Here is a 17,063-nt window from a genome sequence, read left to right on the forward strand (position 1 = left end):
ATCGCTTCAAAGGAGAGCATTTGGAAACAGGAGGAAGGGGGGCAGAGGGTGAGGGAGGCTTTGAAAGTGGCTGTGCCACTCTGTACAGGTGACAGTAAAAAAAAAAAAGGTTTCAATACCTAAAGCATGGCCTCTCAAAAAAAAAAAAAAAAAAAAAAAAAACTGTGTTGAAGCAATAAAGGCTGCAACTTTAAAAACCTGTGAATGGTGTCATTCATTTTAGGCAACTCGTTGTCTTTAATAAATATGGAGGAATTTAAATATGCAGAAATCTTGCATCATGATTCTTAGTCACAACCACATAACTTCTTTAATCCATGTTTGAATGGGATGTGGTGTATCATTTTTATTTTTTGTGACGAGACATTAATAAACACTGAATAAAAAATATCTAATGCGCTCTGAAATAATCTGATATGATGGAAGGTCGTATAAACATCGTGGAATATGTTCATGGTCCACTGTACACAAAACATTTTCACAAATAAACACCCCGGAAACACACACTTGCTGTTTTCCACACTCAACACATAAATATAACTCGTTTAATTTTTATAATAATTAAATTCCATTGTCACCTTTTTGTCCTCGCTATTACTTTCTTTTTCGTCAAAAAAAAGAAAAGAAAAGAAAAGCCAACAGTAACATCTCCGGCAAACGCATGTCTATCAGAATCCGACTCGTCAGAAACTTAAAGTCAATCACTTTTCACAAATAACTTGAGTAAATCTTCAAAAAGCGGCAGTGATGTCTTACCTGTCCAATTCGAGGCGCGGAGGACACGAGGTGACAGCTGGAGTTCAGAGGAGAGTGATGTTGAACTGGATGACTGACTGCTGACTGACGGACTGAACGCTTCACACGCTTTTATCATAAACGCCCAGCACACAGTCGGACCCAGATTTCCTCTTGAACTGCCGTTTCCACTGAAACCCTGAAACGCTTTCACCAGACGAAGGCAGCAGTGCGCTTTGCTGTGTTGTATTTCCAGTTTGAAGAAAGAGGTAATGAAATCTTATAAAATTACTCGGGATACTTCGACATGTCCGGAAGCCGTATGTCTCCCTCATCTGGCCGCTGGTGTGTAAGTGTAACAGACTGGCACCGTGCGTAAAATGTGCACTGGCGCGTCCAAGACGCAGACCTCGTCAGTCCTTCCTCTGAGATGCATGTATTTGAACGTATTATGTGGTATTATGGATGTCAAATTTGGTATGGTGATTAATTGCAAGAGTACTTTTATGTTCTTTGAAAACTTTCGTGAGAGCGCGATGGATTCATTATCTTTAAACTCTTTAGAGACAAAAATCATTTTCGCACAAACATATTTTTACACACGCTGGCTCTGTGTAATGTGTTGTTATGTATTGACTAACACAACAGCTGCTTATGGACCCAAACTGTTTGTTGGCATATAAGGGAACAAAGGATGACTACGTCAGTGATTCAGCATTTTAGTTGGTAAATGGCTCTATTAAGGAAGCTAAATTGGATTCTCTAACATCTATCACATTTCTGCCACCAATCTGACCTTCACTGTTGATCATCCTCCAAGAAAGTGAAGAGGAGCTATCTTACTTCAAATATGTGAATGCATTCCAAAAATATTCTTCTCAGAAATTCTTACACATAATACACTTTTTTTTTTTTTTTAAAGCAAATAAACACTGAGGACACCAACACAGCAACAGGTCCTTGGTGGTTCAGAGAGAAAATGTTGGATCAGGTTCTTTTTTATTTTTTTATTCTGTGCTCTTTTTGTATTGAAATTAAAAAGAACATCATGAGGTGAAAGTTAAAGCAAAATACTTTTTTGAATGATTAATATTGAGTTTTTAATCCACCCAAAGACACAATAAACATAACAAACGGCAAGAACGAATATTTTTTAACATTTGGTAGAAATTGGTTTGAGTTGAACTCGAGGACAGAAGCAGCAGTGTGATCATCCAAGCTGTGACATCACCATGGATCACCTGAACACTTGTTTTCACTTGTGATTTCCACCTCAGGTTCATTAGACTATGAACAAAGAAACATCTCCTCTTATAGGCCGTGAGTGTAAATGATGTAGATACCTCGTAGCTGGATCTTTAGCATCATATGTTCAAATAGCAGTTAAGCAGATATACTGGCTGCTGTTTAATCCGTTTGTCTGACATTCGCAGCTAAGTGCAACTCTTCCTCTCCCCCTCTCAGGCCCGAGCACCTGTCTGGACAACAATACCTGCTGGAATCCTTCATCACACAACTCTTAAAATCCCTCTTAATCCCTGAAATGTAGATCTCGCATGTGTGCTTGTTCCAGCCCATTACATAGTTTGTATGCTAGATTTCTTTGAAATGTAGTTCTGCTATGTTCCAGCATATACCTTCACAGCTTAACCCACATAAATCCATTGATCTGTGTCTCACCAACAGAACGCTAGCATGTTAAGCATTGCCTAATCTGTCTCATGTTACCTGGATTTTCATATTGGAGGAATAATCCTGATGAAGGGGGGGTGCAGGGGGGGGCAGAGTCACCTCAGGACCTGTTTAAAAGCTTCTTATCAGAGACCTGCACTCCCACCATTTAACTAAAAGGGGAGTGATAGCCTTTCAGCTCACAAGCCGCAGCTTTAATTAAAGCAGCTCGGTGGGAGACGAAGTACAGTGGTGTCTATAAGTGGCCCCCACTCAAAATCAAAATCATGTCCAAAACAATACAGTTCAGTCCCTAAGGATGGTCTTTTCCAGTCTTCTATAAAAGCAAAACCATGTCTTCCCCTATAGGGTTAAAAGAAATTAATCTGGGCTCAAAGTGATGGTTGTAAGCAACTACAAAGAGTCAGAGACAATTCCAAACTGTCAATGAGCTGTAAAATGAATAATTAGTCACACTAAATTGAACCAAAGTCAACTTTTAATTTTTTTTTTTTTCAAATAGTGGTACATCTGTTTAGAATTAGCAAAGTAATCGTAATAATAGCTCTAAAAAAAATGTTTTCTTTATTTTTCAAAGTAGTAAAGTGATATGGTGCTGAGTTAAAGTTTGGTATGTTGATTGTCGCTTGTTGTCTTTTTATATTATCATATATGAATTAAGAAAACATACATGAGAATCAGAATCAAGTTACGGTATCCCACTATGTCTTGTGATGTTTGTTTCAAATGAAAAAAGAACAGCCATGCAAGTCACCACTCTTTGCTCTTCCTTATCCTGAAACTAGACTTGACAAAGTTTCAGGTCATGTTTAAGTGCATGAATGGTCAGAAACCATTCAATGCAAATAAAAAATGCTACTTTTTCCAGGTTAAAGTGGTCAACTAGAGTATGTGAAACACTCCACCACCATGTTGTCCTGTTTGTTAGCTCAGATTTTAAGTGTTTTGCATCTCAATCAGTGATGCCACAGAGGGTGTTTCCCCACCATCCATATATCCACTCATAGAGCAGGGCAGCAGTTTTGTGCTGTATGTGTTCCAGTGAGGATTCTCCTTATGTAAGCTGACTGACTGCAGCCATGAACTATAGAGTTCAACCTCTAAACCAGACTTTCTTCACATCTTCAGCAGCTCAATTTTGATGTTTTTGAGCCCATGCTAAGCTTGATTTGTTGCCAGAGAGGTTGGCTTGGACATTTCTTCTCTCCCATTAAGGCTGAACTTTGACTGCACTTTTACTAACTGGAGTGAGCATTTTGTGTTCAGCTGGCATTACAGCATTGATGAAATGTTATTGCTCCCTTAAATGTTTGGCTGCAATTTGACGCAGGGATGGCTCTTCAAATTTTAATGTACAACTGGGGTAACAGTGATTCCTAAAAGACCATATTAGCTCAGACAGTGTCTGGTAATAGCTGTTTAAAGACCAAAACAATTTACAACAGGTATCAGGAGCAAAAATGTTTGACTATTATACACTATTGCTATGCAGTGTGATGACAATTTGAGAAAACCTTTCAAAATAGTTTATGATTAAAAAATTCTGAAGCAGAATAAAGACTTGTCAGCAACACACAGTCTGCAGAAGAGCAACCAAACAGGGATCCATCCCTTCAGGGGCAGAACAAGATAATATTTTCTTACAAGGAAGGAAAAAGAAACAAGACTTTTAGCCAAAATCATTTATTTTCCTTTTTGTTTCCATCAATAGTCTTTTTTGTCTTTACATAAAGCTTGTCACAAAGGAATACATACATTCATTAGGTAGGTCAGGAGAAGTTAAAATGATAGCTAGCTGGTACCTGATTCTGTTTAATAATCAATACTTGAAAAGAAACAGAAAAGGCAACTCATCCTAAGTGGCGCAGCCTACAGTCTTACCTAAACTGGTAATAGCATGGATCAACAGAAAAGCAGTAGACAGGTAAACAGGACTTCTTAAAAAAAAACATGTTCAGACAGCAATCAGCTAACACAAGCCGGAAAGACTGAGAAGAGATCAATCAAAGAAGACAAGTGAAAGAAAGGAGTAGAGGGGATGGTTTGTGGTTTGTCCAGTTGTAGAAAAGAAAAAAAAAAAAGAAAAAGAAGAAGTTATTGTGAATGATGGATATTTGCTTGTTAACAGTCACTTCTGCTGCAACCTGGCAGCTTTGAACTTCGACACCCTTTTCGGAGGTTGCTGGGGCGGGGTGACGTCGGGCATCACCTCCTCTTGTTTCCTCTCCAGTATGGTGGGCAGAGCTGGTGGTGCGATGGTCAGATGGGGAACAGCTGAAGGCATCGGGTCTTTTTCTACAACTGTGCCTGAAAAGGCCTGCGGAGGAAAGAAAAAGCGAAAAAAAAAAAAAAAGAAAAAAAAAGAAAAGACACTTATGTTAACTTTGATGACTAATAACCTTCACCTCACAGAGACGGCAAAAGTGTAGGGTAATTGGTTATCAAGCAAGAGAGAGCATTAAATCCTCAGCCTCCCCTGAGATGAAAATAGTTGTTCCTGACGTCTCTGCTCTAGATGTCTTTCCTATGATGACCTTGGTGGCGGTGGCGGTGGCTTGAACATAGTTATCGGGTTAGACCTGATGCTCTGTGCCAGATAAGGACGTCCACAAAAGCGTTTAACCGTTTTCATCCTCTGTTTCTTTGTTCATGTTGCCTTTCGTGACTAACATTTAATCATCGTTCAGCCGTGCTCCACTCCCATTTTAACTTCTGTTGTGTTCTCATTAAGGGATCCGAGGCTCAAAGGTGTCATTTTCTTTATCTGCTTCATAATATAGGTATATTGCAAAGTCTGCACTGTAGAAACATGACAAAGAAAACAAAACCAAAAAGACAACCACGTCTTTTCTACCTCAAATCTGCTGGCGGGGTGCAGTGGCACCGTTGTCGGACTGTCCTCCTCCGTAATGCCATCGCTGGTGTCGCTGTGCGTCGCCTCGTCGTGGCTGAAGCTGCGTCCGATCATCCGGCGCTCTTCGAAGTCTGCCGCGCTGCTCTCACTGGTGTCGCTGCACACGCTGTTCTCTCGGCTACGTGACTTTAGGATGGACTTCCTGGGGATGGGTTCCCCGTTCTTCACATCCACGAACAACCTGACAGAAACAACAACAACAACAAGCAGCCAGCATCACTAAAAGAGACCTAATTACGATATGAATGAATTTAGTCTGCGTGTCAGTAATTCCAAAGATTTGGTATACTGCTCAGTGCTAATGTGTAGTTGTCACCTGTAAATGTCTGCTGGTGTTATGATTTTATGAAGTTCGTGATGAGAGTGTCCGTTATTGTGGCCGTTCTTCTTTTTCCTCTTCGAATGTTCCTTCTGTTCTTTCCTTTCGCTGAACTTCAACGTGGTGTTTTTTCCCGTGTTTATCCTCACCTAAAAACAAACGACAAAGACAGATTTGAAGTGAAACAAGGGAAGGAGGAAAGGATAAAGAGAAAGTTGCCAAAACAAAACTGACTTGCAGGATTATCTGTAAAATGCTGTTAAAGTTATTTGTCACTCTGACCTTCTTGGGTTCGACTGTGTGGGAGAAATAAATGGTTGGCAAACAGTTGCCTTCCTCTTCCTCGTCGTCGTCTTCTTCTTCTTTCATGTCTCCGCTGGGTGGCGTTTTACTGTGGGGCACGGAGCTCCAGCTTGGCTTCAGACTCAATCCGTTTACTGGAGGAGCAGCATCTCCGTCCTTCTCCTCCTCTGAGGAAGAGGATGATGTGTCCTCACCGTTCATGTCTGCGTTATCGGATAATCTGGAGAGAAAAACAAAACAAAACAAACATATACATTTGAATTACTCACTAGATTTGAACATGTGCAGTTATAACTTTCAACAGTTTCACAGAGAGTGTTCATGTACCTGTCCCGCTCATCCTGGAGCTCCTCCAGTTTCTCCAGTTCATCCAGTCTAGCCCACAACTCCTCCTTGGTCATGACGCTTTTTATGCCTGTTCCATCTCTGTCCTCTCCTTCATTCTCCTCATCCTCTTCTTCTAGATCCAACACGGCATCCACTTTAGGCTTAGAATTTGGTTTGTGGGCTATTCTTTGTTTTCCTGTTGAGGCAGAAAACATGAGAAAGAACTTTCTAACATCTTTTCTTTCGGAGTTTGATGTAGAATCCATTTAAAGGCTGACAAAGATACCTTTGGTGGCAGTAGCGTCATTGTTTCCGACGTCTTCTCTGATTTCAACATACTCCCCTTTAGTCTAAAGCAGAAGCAAAGTCAATACATTTGTTCTGTTCACAATCCATTTATTTCTTATGCAATATCTTATTTGTGAGACAACTTTGAAGTAATGCAACATACGGTTGACATGGTTTCCAAATCCTTTGCCAACCCAACTCTGGCTTCAAAGTTTTTCATCGTCTTGGAGAGATCATCAATTTCACTGGTTACATCTGCAGAAAACGGTGAAACATCATCATGTTGTGCATTCTGGGAGATGGGGACAGACTGACAAAACCTAATGAGCAAAAAAACAGGCTGCAAGCCAACAGAGATTTAACTAAAACATTTAACATAACACTGACAACCGACCACTAAAGAGTTAAAATCCTAAACAAGTTGAGGGGAGAAAAAAAAGAAATTTGAAAAATGATGACACAAACAGTTCATAATATCTTCTGCCCTGAATACTACTCCGGATCATTAAATCTTCACAACAATTAAGCCCTTTTACTAATAGCAGCAGAGGGCCCTTGTTTCCATGGCGATCGGGAGCCCCTCCAGTCAGTGCATCAACTGGAAGTGAGGAAAGGTTAAACACAGAAGGCCTGACAACTCAGCCGCTGTCTGACACATTTCAGCTAGCTATGTTTGTATTACAGCATTTAGCTCTGTAATAGCGGGGTGGGCAGGGTCAGAAGATTGGTGGGGTGGGGAGGTGGAGGTGGTGGTGGGGGGGTGTGATGGGAGGAGGGGGGGCAGACGGCTGCGGATGGGCTGTGGCAGCACATTTCTGCTTCACTAAACACTCTAATAATGTTCACATCAGAGATCGTTACTTGGGCCTATTTGACTCGATATGAGATTTTCAGACCTAGAATGAGCAGGAAGGAAAACACACAGGGCAGTAAAGCAACATATAGCCTGTGTTGCAATAAACAAATCATTTCCTGAAAAAAGTTCTTGCACTTCATCGGACAATAATGTTGCATAAGACAGGATCTGATTTGACTACATGAAAGGCAAAAGGCTATAAAACGCTTATCACAGGATTTGCAACAAAAGCCGTGACAGTGGTGAAACAAGTGCAGTGAATGAGTGCTGCAAAAGTGTCTTGCAGATGATTTCACATGTGAAATAAAGGACCTTGCCTTTGTTAAAAATCATGCATGCTCCAGCACGTACAGTACAGTTATCACAAGCAGCATTACAGTTTCAATCTAGGAGATATCTTTGCATGGCGCAGATATTAAGAAAAGTTTCTCCTAGTGAAGTGGTGAATCACGGCAAAGCTAAAAGTTCTTTTGGCCCCTACAAGCTATCTAGATTGGTGCAGCAGCTCCCTCTGTTGGACAAAGTAGAGCAGTGTTGAGTTTCTATATTTTAAAACGAAACAATGCTTTCTGTTATCATAGAGGCCAGGTAACCATCTCTTCAAAACAGACTCACAATTCATCCTGTGGTCGACAATTTTCTGAGCCTGCTTGGCGGAGCACTTGGAGAACCAGTTGTCACCGAGCAATACCGTGACCTCGTTTGTGTGCACCAGCTTCCCAGGCATGAAGGCCAAAGGGCCAAACGGTACCTGTTTATAGCACAGCGGATGGAAAAAGAGCAGACAGAGAACCGGTTGAAACAAAGCAGGTGGCAGAATGCGGACATGAAAGTGATATAAAGAAAGAGATTTTAGTGACAGTGGTGAAAAATATATACTTTTAAGGTCTGCTTCTGCAAATTTAAGAATACCAGCCCTGCTCATGACACTGGAATTGACCCTAAAACTGACCCATTATAAACAAGTTGTGTAACAGTAGGTGTGTTTTCTCTCCTGGGTGTTGTAAATAAGGTTAACACTCACCATGATGTCATAAGACAGTTGATCTGGAAGAGTTGTGAGCCGGTCCTTCAGGGCTTCGTAATCACCTGACACCTTCTTCCTGAAAAATCATGGATAGACAATGATGTTAGGCCAACAATTCAAGTAAACAAATCACATCTGTTTCTGAAGCCATTGTTATCTAGTTTTGTTTGTTTGACTTATTTTGGGATGTTAAGTAGAACAATGGAAAGCAAACCACAGCGAGGGAATAATGGGGAAGTCCCAGTTTCCCTGTCAGTGGAGACGGGAGGCTTGTTGACTAAGTGAGATGTTGTAGTTATTCATAACTTTTAATGCCTTTGCCAACATTTATAGGTATACTGGTGAGAGAAGAATGCACCGTGCTTCCAAAAGCCCTTATTTAAGACTTCATCTCATTGGTTTTCCTCACTGGTTGCTCTACTGCGTTCTTCTAAAACCTAAATACAACTTATGATGTTTTCAAGTAGTCAAACAGGAAAATGGACCCTTAACAAAGAGTATGATGACATCACACAACTCCCACCATGCTGCTAAGGTTGCCTGTGTACTGAAAATTCTCCTTCTTGCCATCACCAACTGTGTTTGGGAAGCAGGAATGAACCGGCCAATCAGAGCCTACTTGAAACAAATGCCTCTGATGAGTCAGGGAGTGTTTAATTTGTTGATTTTAACCAGAGTCGGCACTCTAAATGCAAAGCATCAATATTGCACAGAATAACGCTCGCTTAATTGTGGAGGCAAAACTCACAATTATTATTACAAAATGGTTTGCGCAGTTGAAACGTGGAGCTATACCAACTGTGATTCAACCCAACACACAACCTTAACCGACAGGAAGGACGGAAGCTCGATTTTTGGGTGAAGTATCCATTTGATTTCCTTTTCCAATTGGTTGAACTCATAGATATGGACACACTCACAGACACACGAGTGCAGAAGAGCTGTTGCTGGTCCTGTAAAAAAAACTCCTGACTTTGACTTACACATGATTTTACATGGCAGGACTTGTGCAGAATAGAGACACAGTTGTGTTTGGTGAAGTAAAATAATATTGAGCTTTTGAGTGAGTTTCTTTGCACAGACAAAGAGCCGTCATATCAGAACCTCTGTCGACCTGCTGCTTTTTGCCGCCTGATGCAACATCAGGATTTTATACAGTTCCGTCAAACGCAAGCAAAAATAATACCAACACTGTGCAACTGCTGAAAAAGTCATGCTTACCAGTGCTGAATCCGACTTTCACAGTCTTTCACCACCTGTTTTTAGGACAAATAATTTTAACATAAATCACACTGACAATCTATAGATCTTCTACAGCCATGAGTTGAGGATTTAATAATAGCCTACAGAAGTTATAGGACAGTGATCACAGTGATAATCACCACTAGCAGATTCTCTAAACATAAAAATTTTATGATTAGTGCTTTTATTTGACTGCTACTACAGATATTACTATGCAAACACACAGATTATGAATATTTTGTCAAAGTAGAAGAATCATGCACTGAGAAACATACAAAACACCCAAGCAAAACAATGACACAGGAGGTGAAGACAAACACTACAGCTGGAAAAACAACATCCAAATGGTCAGGACAGCAGCACAATCACCCCTACACATCTCTACTCAAAATAGGCCTATTTGAATACTGCGCTGTAAAAGGAGTGCACCGTAGGAAAGGTTTCCACTCTGTCTAGTGTCAACTTTACACTGAGTTGTTAACCAAAAGGAAAACCAGACTTTTGTGACTTCCTGGCTGATTAACTCTGGCTTTAAGTGAAAGGTGTGGAGGCCAATAGACCTACAAGTGAAACTAGTAGTATTGTTAGGAGTGTAGAAGTGAAATGAAACCTTCCTTAAGGCAACATTTGTTAAACGGGAGCTTGAACATGTAGGTTAAGTCAGTGGTTCTCAAACTTTTTCACGTCAAGGGTCCCTGAACTGACGCAGATTAGACCGCCATCTGATATGAGAGTTGCTTTTAAAGAATCTGTATGAAACCCATGACCAAACTAGTCATAAAGTCTCTCATTGTGTTACTTATGAATAAAATTATAGTGAAAATAAATTATCTTGCTGGGGACCCCCTGGAACCACCTCAAGGACCCCTGGGGGTCCCCAGACCACACTTTGAGAACCACTGGGTTAAGGGGCTGCAAGGAGGAAGCTTCTAGAAAACGAGAAGTCAACACGACAAAGTCACAACTTGTACATATTCTACACAGTACAATAAGTGCACAAGCGTCTACAGTTAGTGTAAAGAGCACTTCGGCAAACCCACTCGTGGCGCAAAGACCGCGTGGCTTTGCTAAACGAGACGTTGGTTGATCGCCAGCAAAGTGTTGAGTGTCATCTTGTAAAATTACCTTTTCGTGCTCCTCTCGCATCCTGACAACTCCGCCGAGATGCTCTATATCCATTTTACCTTTTTCAGCCATTGTCAACCCGCGTGCACAGCAGGAATCTGTGATGTGTGTGTGTTTTTTGACCCCGAAACAAAAGCTCAGGGTTTGTTGTGAGTCCTAAAGAAGTGTTTATGAATGCAGCAGCAGCTATTCCTGAGACCCGTTCCGGTATTATTCATCAATGTGGCAGTGGTTGTTATCCACACTTTCGGAAGTGATACCATCTCACACTCTCATTTCAGGATTTCTGCATTATTCCCAAAAATATCCACGGTTTTAATAATCCCAGGGCAAATATTCCTCGTCACTCTCGCTGCGCCATGCACCTCAGACCGACGTCAAGATCCTGGAAATGACTACAGAACATCCGGTCAGGATATTCAACATAAAACAGCTCATTGGTAGGTCGCTGTTTTCAGTATGTGTGAGGAACCTCTTTGTGCCAGACTCCCTCTCTCTGCAGGAGTCAGTAGGAGTCAGGGAGTTTGGGTTTGGTCTTCCACCGTGTTAAGATTGGTTGTATTTACTTTAATTTCCCTTTTAATTGTGTAGAATACACCTATTTTTAGTTACAACTCGTGTGGTCTCCCCTCCTTTGTACAGCCTTGAGTCGGGTTGTGACAAATTATAAAATACTAACATAAAACATAGATAAAGAAAAAAACCAAGGGATGAACAGATGTAAGCCAGTAATTGAATTACAATACAGTAACAAAAATATCACACCGTAAAATTACTCCAAGTAAAAATTCTGTGTTCAAAATTTTATTTAACTAAAAGTGTGGTTGGGCCCTTATTGACTCCCATTCCTCCCTCTCTCCAAACAGTGTATACAGTATTCTTGTACTGGAATATTACATAGTCCTGTTTGCTGTGTGGTAATTTGCTTACACGCTGAAATTAATTAAGGACGGAAGCAGGACCCACCATAAGCCTGTGTTTCCATATTCCAACACAAAATTACAATTTAGTAAGTGGCCACAAAACAACTGCCAGATAGTGAGTTTGGCACTTTTGAGGCCCCTGGGTTGGGGACCCAAGGCAGTTGCCTGCTTTACCTGGTTTGCAGTCAAGCACTGAGTAAAACTACTCAAGGTATTGTCAACAAAGTGTACAAAATATTTAAAAATTAAAAGTACTCATACAGAATGATTCCATTTTTGCTGTTTATAATTATGGTATTATTGCATTATTGAATTCTTCTTATTGATACTATTGATGATATGATTGTGTAAGCAGCATATAATTTTGTACTTCATTAAGTGTGACTTAATTTAAGTTAAATTATATGCAATTATAAGATGGTCACATATGTTGTGTGTAAATTGTTAATATGCAAAGTAACCAATAAATGTAGTGGAGTGAAAATTAAAATATTTAAATCTCAAATGTAGTGGAGTAGATGCACATATGAAGTAGCATAAGACCGAAGTACAGTAAAATTGTACTTATATGCAGTACTTGAGAAAATAAAATTGGTTACATTTTACCACTAACTCGCTCGCTTTCTCGCGCTCTTATTTTTAAGACAAAATATTAAAACTTCCGTTTTCTAGCCGTAACAAGCTAGCTTGACGCAGCTGTTTCTCTGTCTCCCGGTGTACTCTGGGTAAATGTGGACGAATGCACAAATGTAAACAATCGACATACTTTAAGCAGCTAAAATCCTGCTGCAGCTACACAAACACAGCAACGCAGTGACAAGCACAGCCATTTTCAGACATGAATGTATTTGAAAACTAGGACAGGGTTTCCTCCCCATGTGACCCGGTGGGTTTGCCTTTGGTTGCACAAACGTCGTAGTTACAGACAACCTTTATTCACACACACACATGCACATAATAGCCCATATAGCTATCTGCAGAGATAAATTATATCACACAGTGCTATTGTGATGAACAAGTATGGTTTCAGAAAATACATTTTCTATCTATGCTTCCAGCCCCCTTCTTGTTTGACGCTCATTGGCTGATTTTGTTGCTTTTAATTGTTGTCGGAAATATCACAATTACAAGTTCTTGCAATAGCAAAGAAAAGAATACCTTCAAAACATTAAATAATCCTTAATTTGCCCCTTAAAATATACTAAACAAAGATTGTTTGGTAAAAAAAAAATAAAATTAAAAGCCCTTACTTAACAAACTAAAGGAGAGCATCACACTTTTTTCAAATCTGTCTTAAAACAACAGTCAGGCACTCAAATAAACACTGAAATAGTTTTTTCTTGCCATAATCATTCCTCTTGTTCATACTGATCATTAGAAGATTCCTTCATAATGCACTTATAATGTAAGTGATGGGAAAAACTGTGAACCAATCCTTTAAGGGGAACCAATCCTTAAAGTTACAGAGGTATGTGACTTTCTCCACAGTTTACACATTTGCTTTTGTTAATAGGATTGGAATAAAGTTATCATCATTCGTCTCAATCTCCTACAAAGCAAATCTGTTATGAAACATGTGATGAGCATTTTCAGTGACTTCCTGTCACAAGGTATCACTAGTAAAATTCGGGATTGTTCGATGGTCCCTGAACGTATCCTTTCTTTTGCTCCCATCACGCTTTGCGGCCACAAGCTCAGAAATCAGGTGTAGCCGACTGGGCGCAGCGCAGCTTCAATTACAATAACAGTGTTACATCAGCTGAGATAATATTGATGTGGATTTCATAACACAGCAAGGTATGTTTAAACGTTTACTGATTGTTATCGCAGCAGGCTTTGCCTCTTATAGTATTGTGTTTATAAAGAGGCTACAGATGACACTGTGTATCAGATGACACTGTGTAGCCTAGGTCCTGTGATGCTTTCTGATGCAATCAGGTCTATTACACCATAAAATAGTCTAATCTGTAGATAATTGCATTAGCAAACATATAATTATGTGCCACGGTATTTAGTAAATGTATGATCATGATAGTGTGTATGTCAGTGTCATGTGATTTTTTTAAAGAGCTATCAATTAACAAGTTGGTTAATTTAGAGCTCAGTTAGTTAATTGAAATTCAGCTAACAATTAACCTGAATTTTAACAATTATATCCTACAATAGTTTCCTGATTTCTTATCCTATGCTTGTTGTTAAGTAGCTTACACTTACAACTTGTCATGTCTCATAAAGTTATAAATGTGATTCACAGTATGTGTCATCGAATCGATGATGTTATGAAGCTGTGTTGTGAGTTATCTGCCAATCAGCAAATCCAGACCACAGTGAGGGGCTCAGGGAAGGGAGCAGCAGCAGCTGGGGGGTTGGCCTTCGCTGGAGGGTTGGTTGGAGGTCCTCTTGGTATTGCAGTGGGTGAGTGGAAAAAAGGCAACAGTTGTTTGTCTACCTTGTTGAAGAATAAAAAATATGTATAGTCATCTTGGCTCATTTGTGACTGCTGGTATACTAGAATTTAGCGTATGTACTCTGTTCAGTATTTACAAAAGCAAATGATTTATTGCGAAAGTCTGTTTCTATGTGGGACGGATCAATACAGTTACTTCATTTCACAAGTTTGAAACCCTCTGCCCCCGTAGGTGGTGCTGTCGGAGGTCTTCTTGGCTGCTGGCTGACCAGTGGACAGTTTAAACCTCTGCCTCAGATCATCATGGAGCTCAGTCCTCAGCAGCAGCAGAAGCTTTATGGTGATCTCATGGCCATCCTGGGAGACATTCAGTGGACAGATTTGGCTCAGCTAACGGCTTTGGTGATGGGCAACGCCGCCCTGAAGCAGCAGCTTACAGTCGCTCTCCTTGGGTATATCACCAAGGAGCTCCAAGCAGAGGTGCACTATGTGGATTAATGACTGTGGACACACTGGCTCAGGAGGATAGAGAGCCTTTGAAAAGAACATGAACTGTTTTTATGAAGCTGGACAGACTCTTAATTAAATGTGAAATCACATACTAATATTGCACAGCCATCACAGTCCTGGTAACAGGTAACACTGGTTAAAAGTTTGCACATTAATGTGAATTCAAACAGCTTTATAACTGGATTAATTTATTATGTGAAGTGCACTTATCAGCTGAAGGATTCTTTTATTATGCCTACAATGGCACTGATAATCAAATCTGGCTGTAAAAGTTACCATGAATTAAGGTCTGACAATATAAAACTGGGGTACAAAGGGTACAAATTACCTATCATATATTAGACAGTTTGAAATATGCAGACTTTGTGTAAATGTATTAAGCACCACACTATTTAAGAGTAGGAATTTACCAGCATCTGTGCACAGTGTGGTTGACCATTTCATCAATAAAAACAAAAACAAATTTGTCACTGTTTCATATAGTAGTTATACAAAGTACACTTTGTTGCTCAGGATTAAATCAATTTGTAATTCAACTGTAAAAAAAAACAAACAAAAAAAAAACAAGAAATCTACACTTTCTTAAGACGTAACCTGGTGCTAGTCAAGAAGACTATCCATATCTGTTGATCTCAATCCCTGAACTGGTTTGAATGATACTTTTTGAGATTACCATTTCCTGCTCTCTCAACTGTTCTGTTTCTAAATGTTCCCACTGCCTCTGGTAGTTCACGTGCGCCTTCTTGATGATGTTACTTGTAACAACTCAACTTCATGTAACAATCAAACACCCCTCCATTCCAAACCGTGGAAAATCCCCGCTACTTCTAAGCAGATGTAGGAAATGTATTACTCCTATGCCAGGTTAATGAGGCTCCATCAAAGGCCTTCATTAGTATATAGTAGAATTCAGGCGAGGAAAGCTCATGTTTTAAAGTATATGTGAAACCCTCTATAATTCAGTGGCAATTAACCTGTTACAGTGAGACAGAGAAATCTGGTGAGACAGAGTGAAAAGATACAATGAGTGTCATAAAGTTGGAAATATCTCTTTATTAGTAAATACACACAACTTATGTCACCCCCAACTCTCACAAATATTTAAAAATACATATTACAGAGGAGAATTGAGGTAGAGCTCCAGTATTTATCACACAATGACTGTGTCATCCACTGAATTCATACGGTAACTTAGCTAGTGAAATATCGAAATGTCAAGTTATGTTACTCTATAAGTTACCAACCTACGTTATCAAACGTTAACAGCAACACGTCCATTAACTGACTTTACCAGCAGCTTCGGAGCTCCAGGCAAAACCAAACTCTACTGGGTGGTTTGTCGCTTGCAAAATCAGGACAAAAGCCCCGTAACGTTCGTCTATGGACATCATATTTGCTCAAAATAAAGACACCTGCATCCCGCAGCAGGGGACATAACCTGGTATGTAACCTCTCTGTTATGATGTGCTAATCTTCTTATCCTTATTGGTTTTTGGTTGGCGTCCAAAATGTCACATTACTGCCATCTACTGGATTTAAACTCAAATCTCCAATGACTGAATAAAATAACAACCCCTTCCCAACCATTCCTACTCTGCTAGCCTGTAACTTCTCTATTTTTCAGGTGTTTGAAAGAGACTAAAAGTTTCTCTCAGCAGCTGCTGAACATCTTCTCTAGAAACTCCAACAACACCCAGAAATCTCCCTGCTGCATCTACAATTATGTCAATTTCCTCAGATTTTCTTTCTACTCCAGCAGCACAATGAATTGCCATTGCCAAAAAGGCCAAAAACTTCACCTGACCCTACAAAAACAAAATTCATCATTTTTTTCTGGCTGATTTGCCTCCTTATAGCTTCTTGCCTCACATCAAAATATTTCTTATCTACTTCCTCATGCTTAAATCTCTTCTGAGAGCTAACCCTGATTATTTCTGCCTCCCTTATTCTCTTGAGACAGTTATCCTTCCATACTGCATGATTGCGAAGAAGACACTCTGGATCTTTTTTCACAGTCTCGTTCACAATCATTCTCCCCACCTTTACCACATGTTTTCATACCAACTTCATTAAACCTCTTCAGCTGTCTGTCACCCCTTTACACTCTTTAAATCTCCTTGCATCCACTCCGTGTGAGACTCCATCATCAACACCTTCTATTGGAGCTTTCTTGCTGAGTGGAAAACATGCCACTGGGTAAATATCTATCCCAGCACCCAACACCAAGATTTTCAAGGCTTTTTCCATCTGTATCTTTGACATACACTCGACGACTATCGAGCCGGTGCGTTTAATGTTGATCGCCCACTTCATTCTTAATCCATCCTGCCACACTGTGCTTTTCTGACAATGTATTGTTTGTACTCACTTAATATGACAGGAATCTCTGCTCTCC

General features: G+C 40.0%; 2 protein-coding genes across 3 annotated transcripts; one reads left to right on the forward strand and one right to left on the reverse strand.

The window, feature by feature from the left end:
• Window positions 1–4,094: 4,094 nt before the first annotated feature.
• uri1 (URI1 prefoldin like chaperone) lies at window positions 4,095–10,909 on the reverse strand. Its single transcript, XM_042412420.1, has 11 exons — window positions 10,829–10,909; window positions 9,683–9,717; window positions 8,459–8,537; window positions 8,050–8,185; window positions 6,742–6,833; window positions 6,577–6,640; window positions 6,291–6,486; window positions 5,943–6,183; window positions 5,658–5,809; window positions 5,282–5,522; window positions 4,095–4,744 (listed from the first exon to the last, which is right to left on the reverse strand). Exons 1-11 carry the CDS (start codon window positions 10,898–10,900, stop codon window positions 4,556–4,558), a joined length of 1,497 nt encoding a protein of 498 aa, XP_042268354.1. The 5' UTR covers window positions 10,901–10,909; the 3' UTR covers window positions 4,095–4,555.
• Window positions 10,910–11,002: 93 nt separating this feature from the next.
• zgc:112052 (protein C19orf12 homolog) lies at window positions 11,003–15,135 on the forward strand. 2 transcript variants are annotated; one of them, XM_042412421.1, is made up of 3 exons: window positions 11,003–11,268; window positions 14,006–14,166; window positions 14,391–15,135. In XM_042412421.1, the coding sequence occupies exons 1-3, from the start codon at window positions 11,003–11,005 to the stop codon at window positions 14,654–14,656; spliced, it is 693 nt and encodes a 230-aa protein (XP_042268355.1). In that variant the 3' UTR covers window positions 14,657–15,135. The 2 variants fall into 2 exon arrangements, with proteins under 2 accessions (XP_042268355.1, XP_042268356.1); XM_042412422.1 differs by lacking the exon at window positions 11,003–11,268 and adding an exon at window positions 13,161–13,548.
• Window positions 15,136–17,063: the final 1,928 nt, after the last annotated feature.

This window comes from Thunnus maccoyii, chromosome 5 (assembly GCF_910596095.1).
Source record: "Thunnus maccoyii chromosome 5, fThuMac1.1, whole genome shotgun sequence".
NCBI lineage: Eukaryota > Metazoa > Chordata > Actinopteri > Scombriformes > Scombridae > Thunnus > Thunnus maccoyii.

What these genes read in the sequence shown, in the direction of transcription:
- uri1 (XM_042412420.1), bottom strand. Translation starts at nt 10,900, where the DNA reads ATGGCTGAAAAAGGTAAAATGGATATAGAGCATCTCGGCGGAGTTGTC. An exon ending in CTCCAGGATGAGCGGGACAG is followed by an intron (nt 6,184 to 6,290) that starts GTACATGAACAC and finishes TTTTCTCTCCAG; the next exon opens with ATTATCCGATAACGCAGACA. An exon ending in ACCCCGCCAGCAGATTTGAG is followed by an intron (nt 4,745 to 5,281) that starts GTAGAAAAGACG and finishes TTTCCTCCGCAG; the next exon opens with GCCTTTTCAGGCACAGTTGT.
- zgc:112052 (XM_042412421.1), top strand. Translation starts at nt 11,003, where the DNA reads ATGCAGCAGCAGCTATTCCTGAGACCCGTTCCGGTATTATTCATCAAT. An exon ending in CAACATAAAACAGCTCATTG is followed by an intron (nt 11,269 to 14,005) that starts GTAGGTCGCTGT and finishes TGTGATTCACAG; the next exon opens with TATGTGTCATCGAATCGATG. An exon ending in TCCTCTTGGTATTGCAGTGG is followed by an intron (nt 14,167 to 14,390) that starts GTGAGTGGAAAA and finishes CTGCCCCCGTAG; the next exon opens with GTGGTGCTGTCGGAGGTCTT.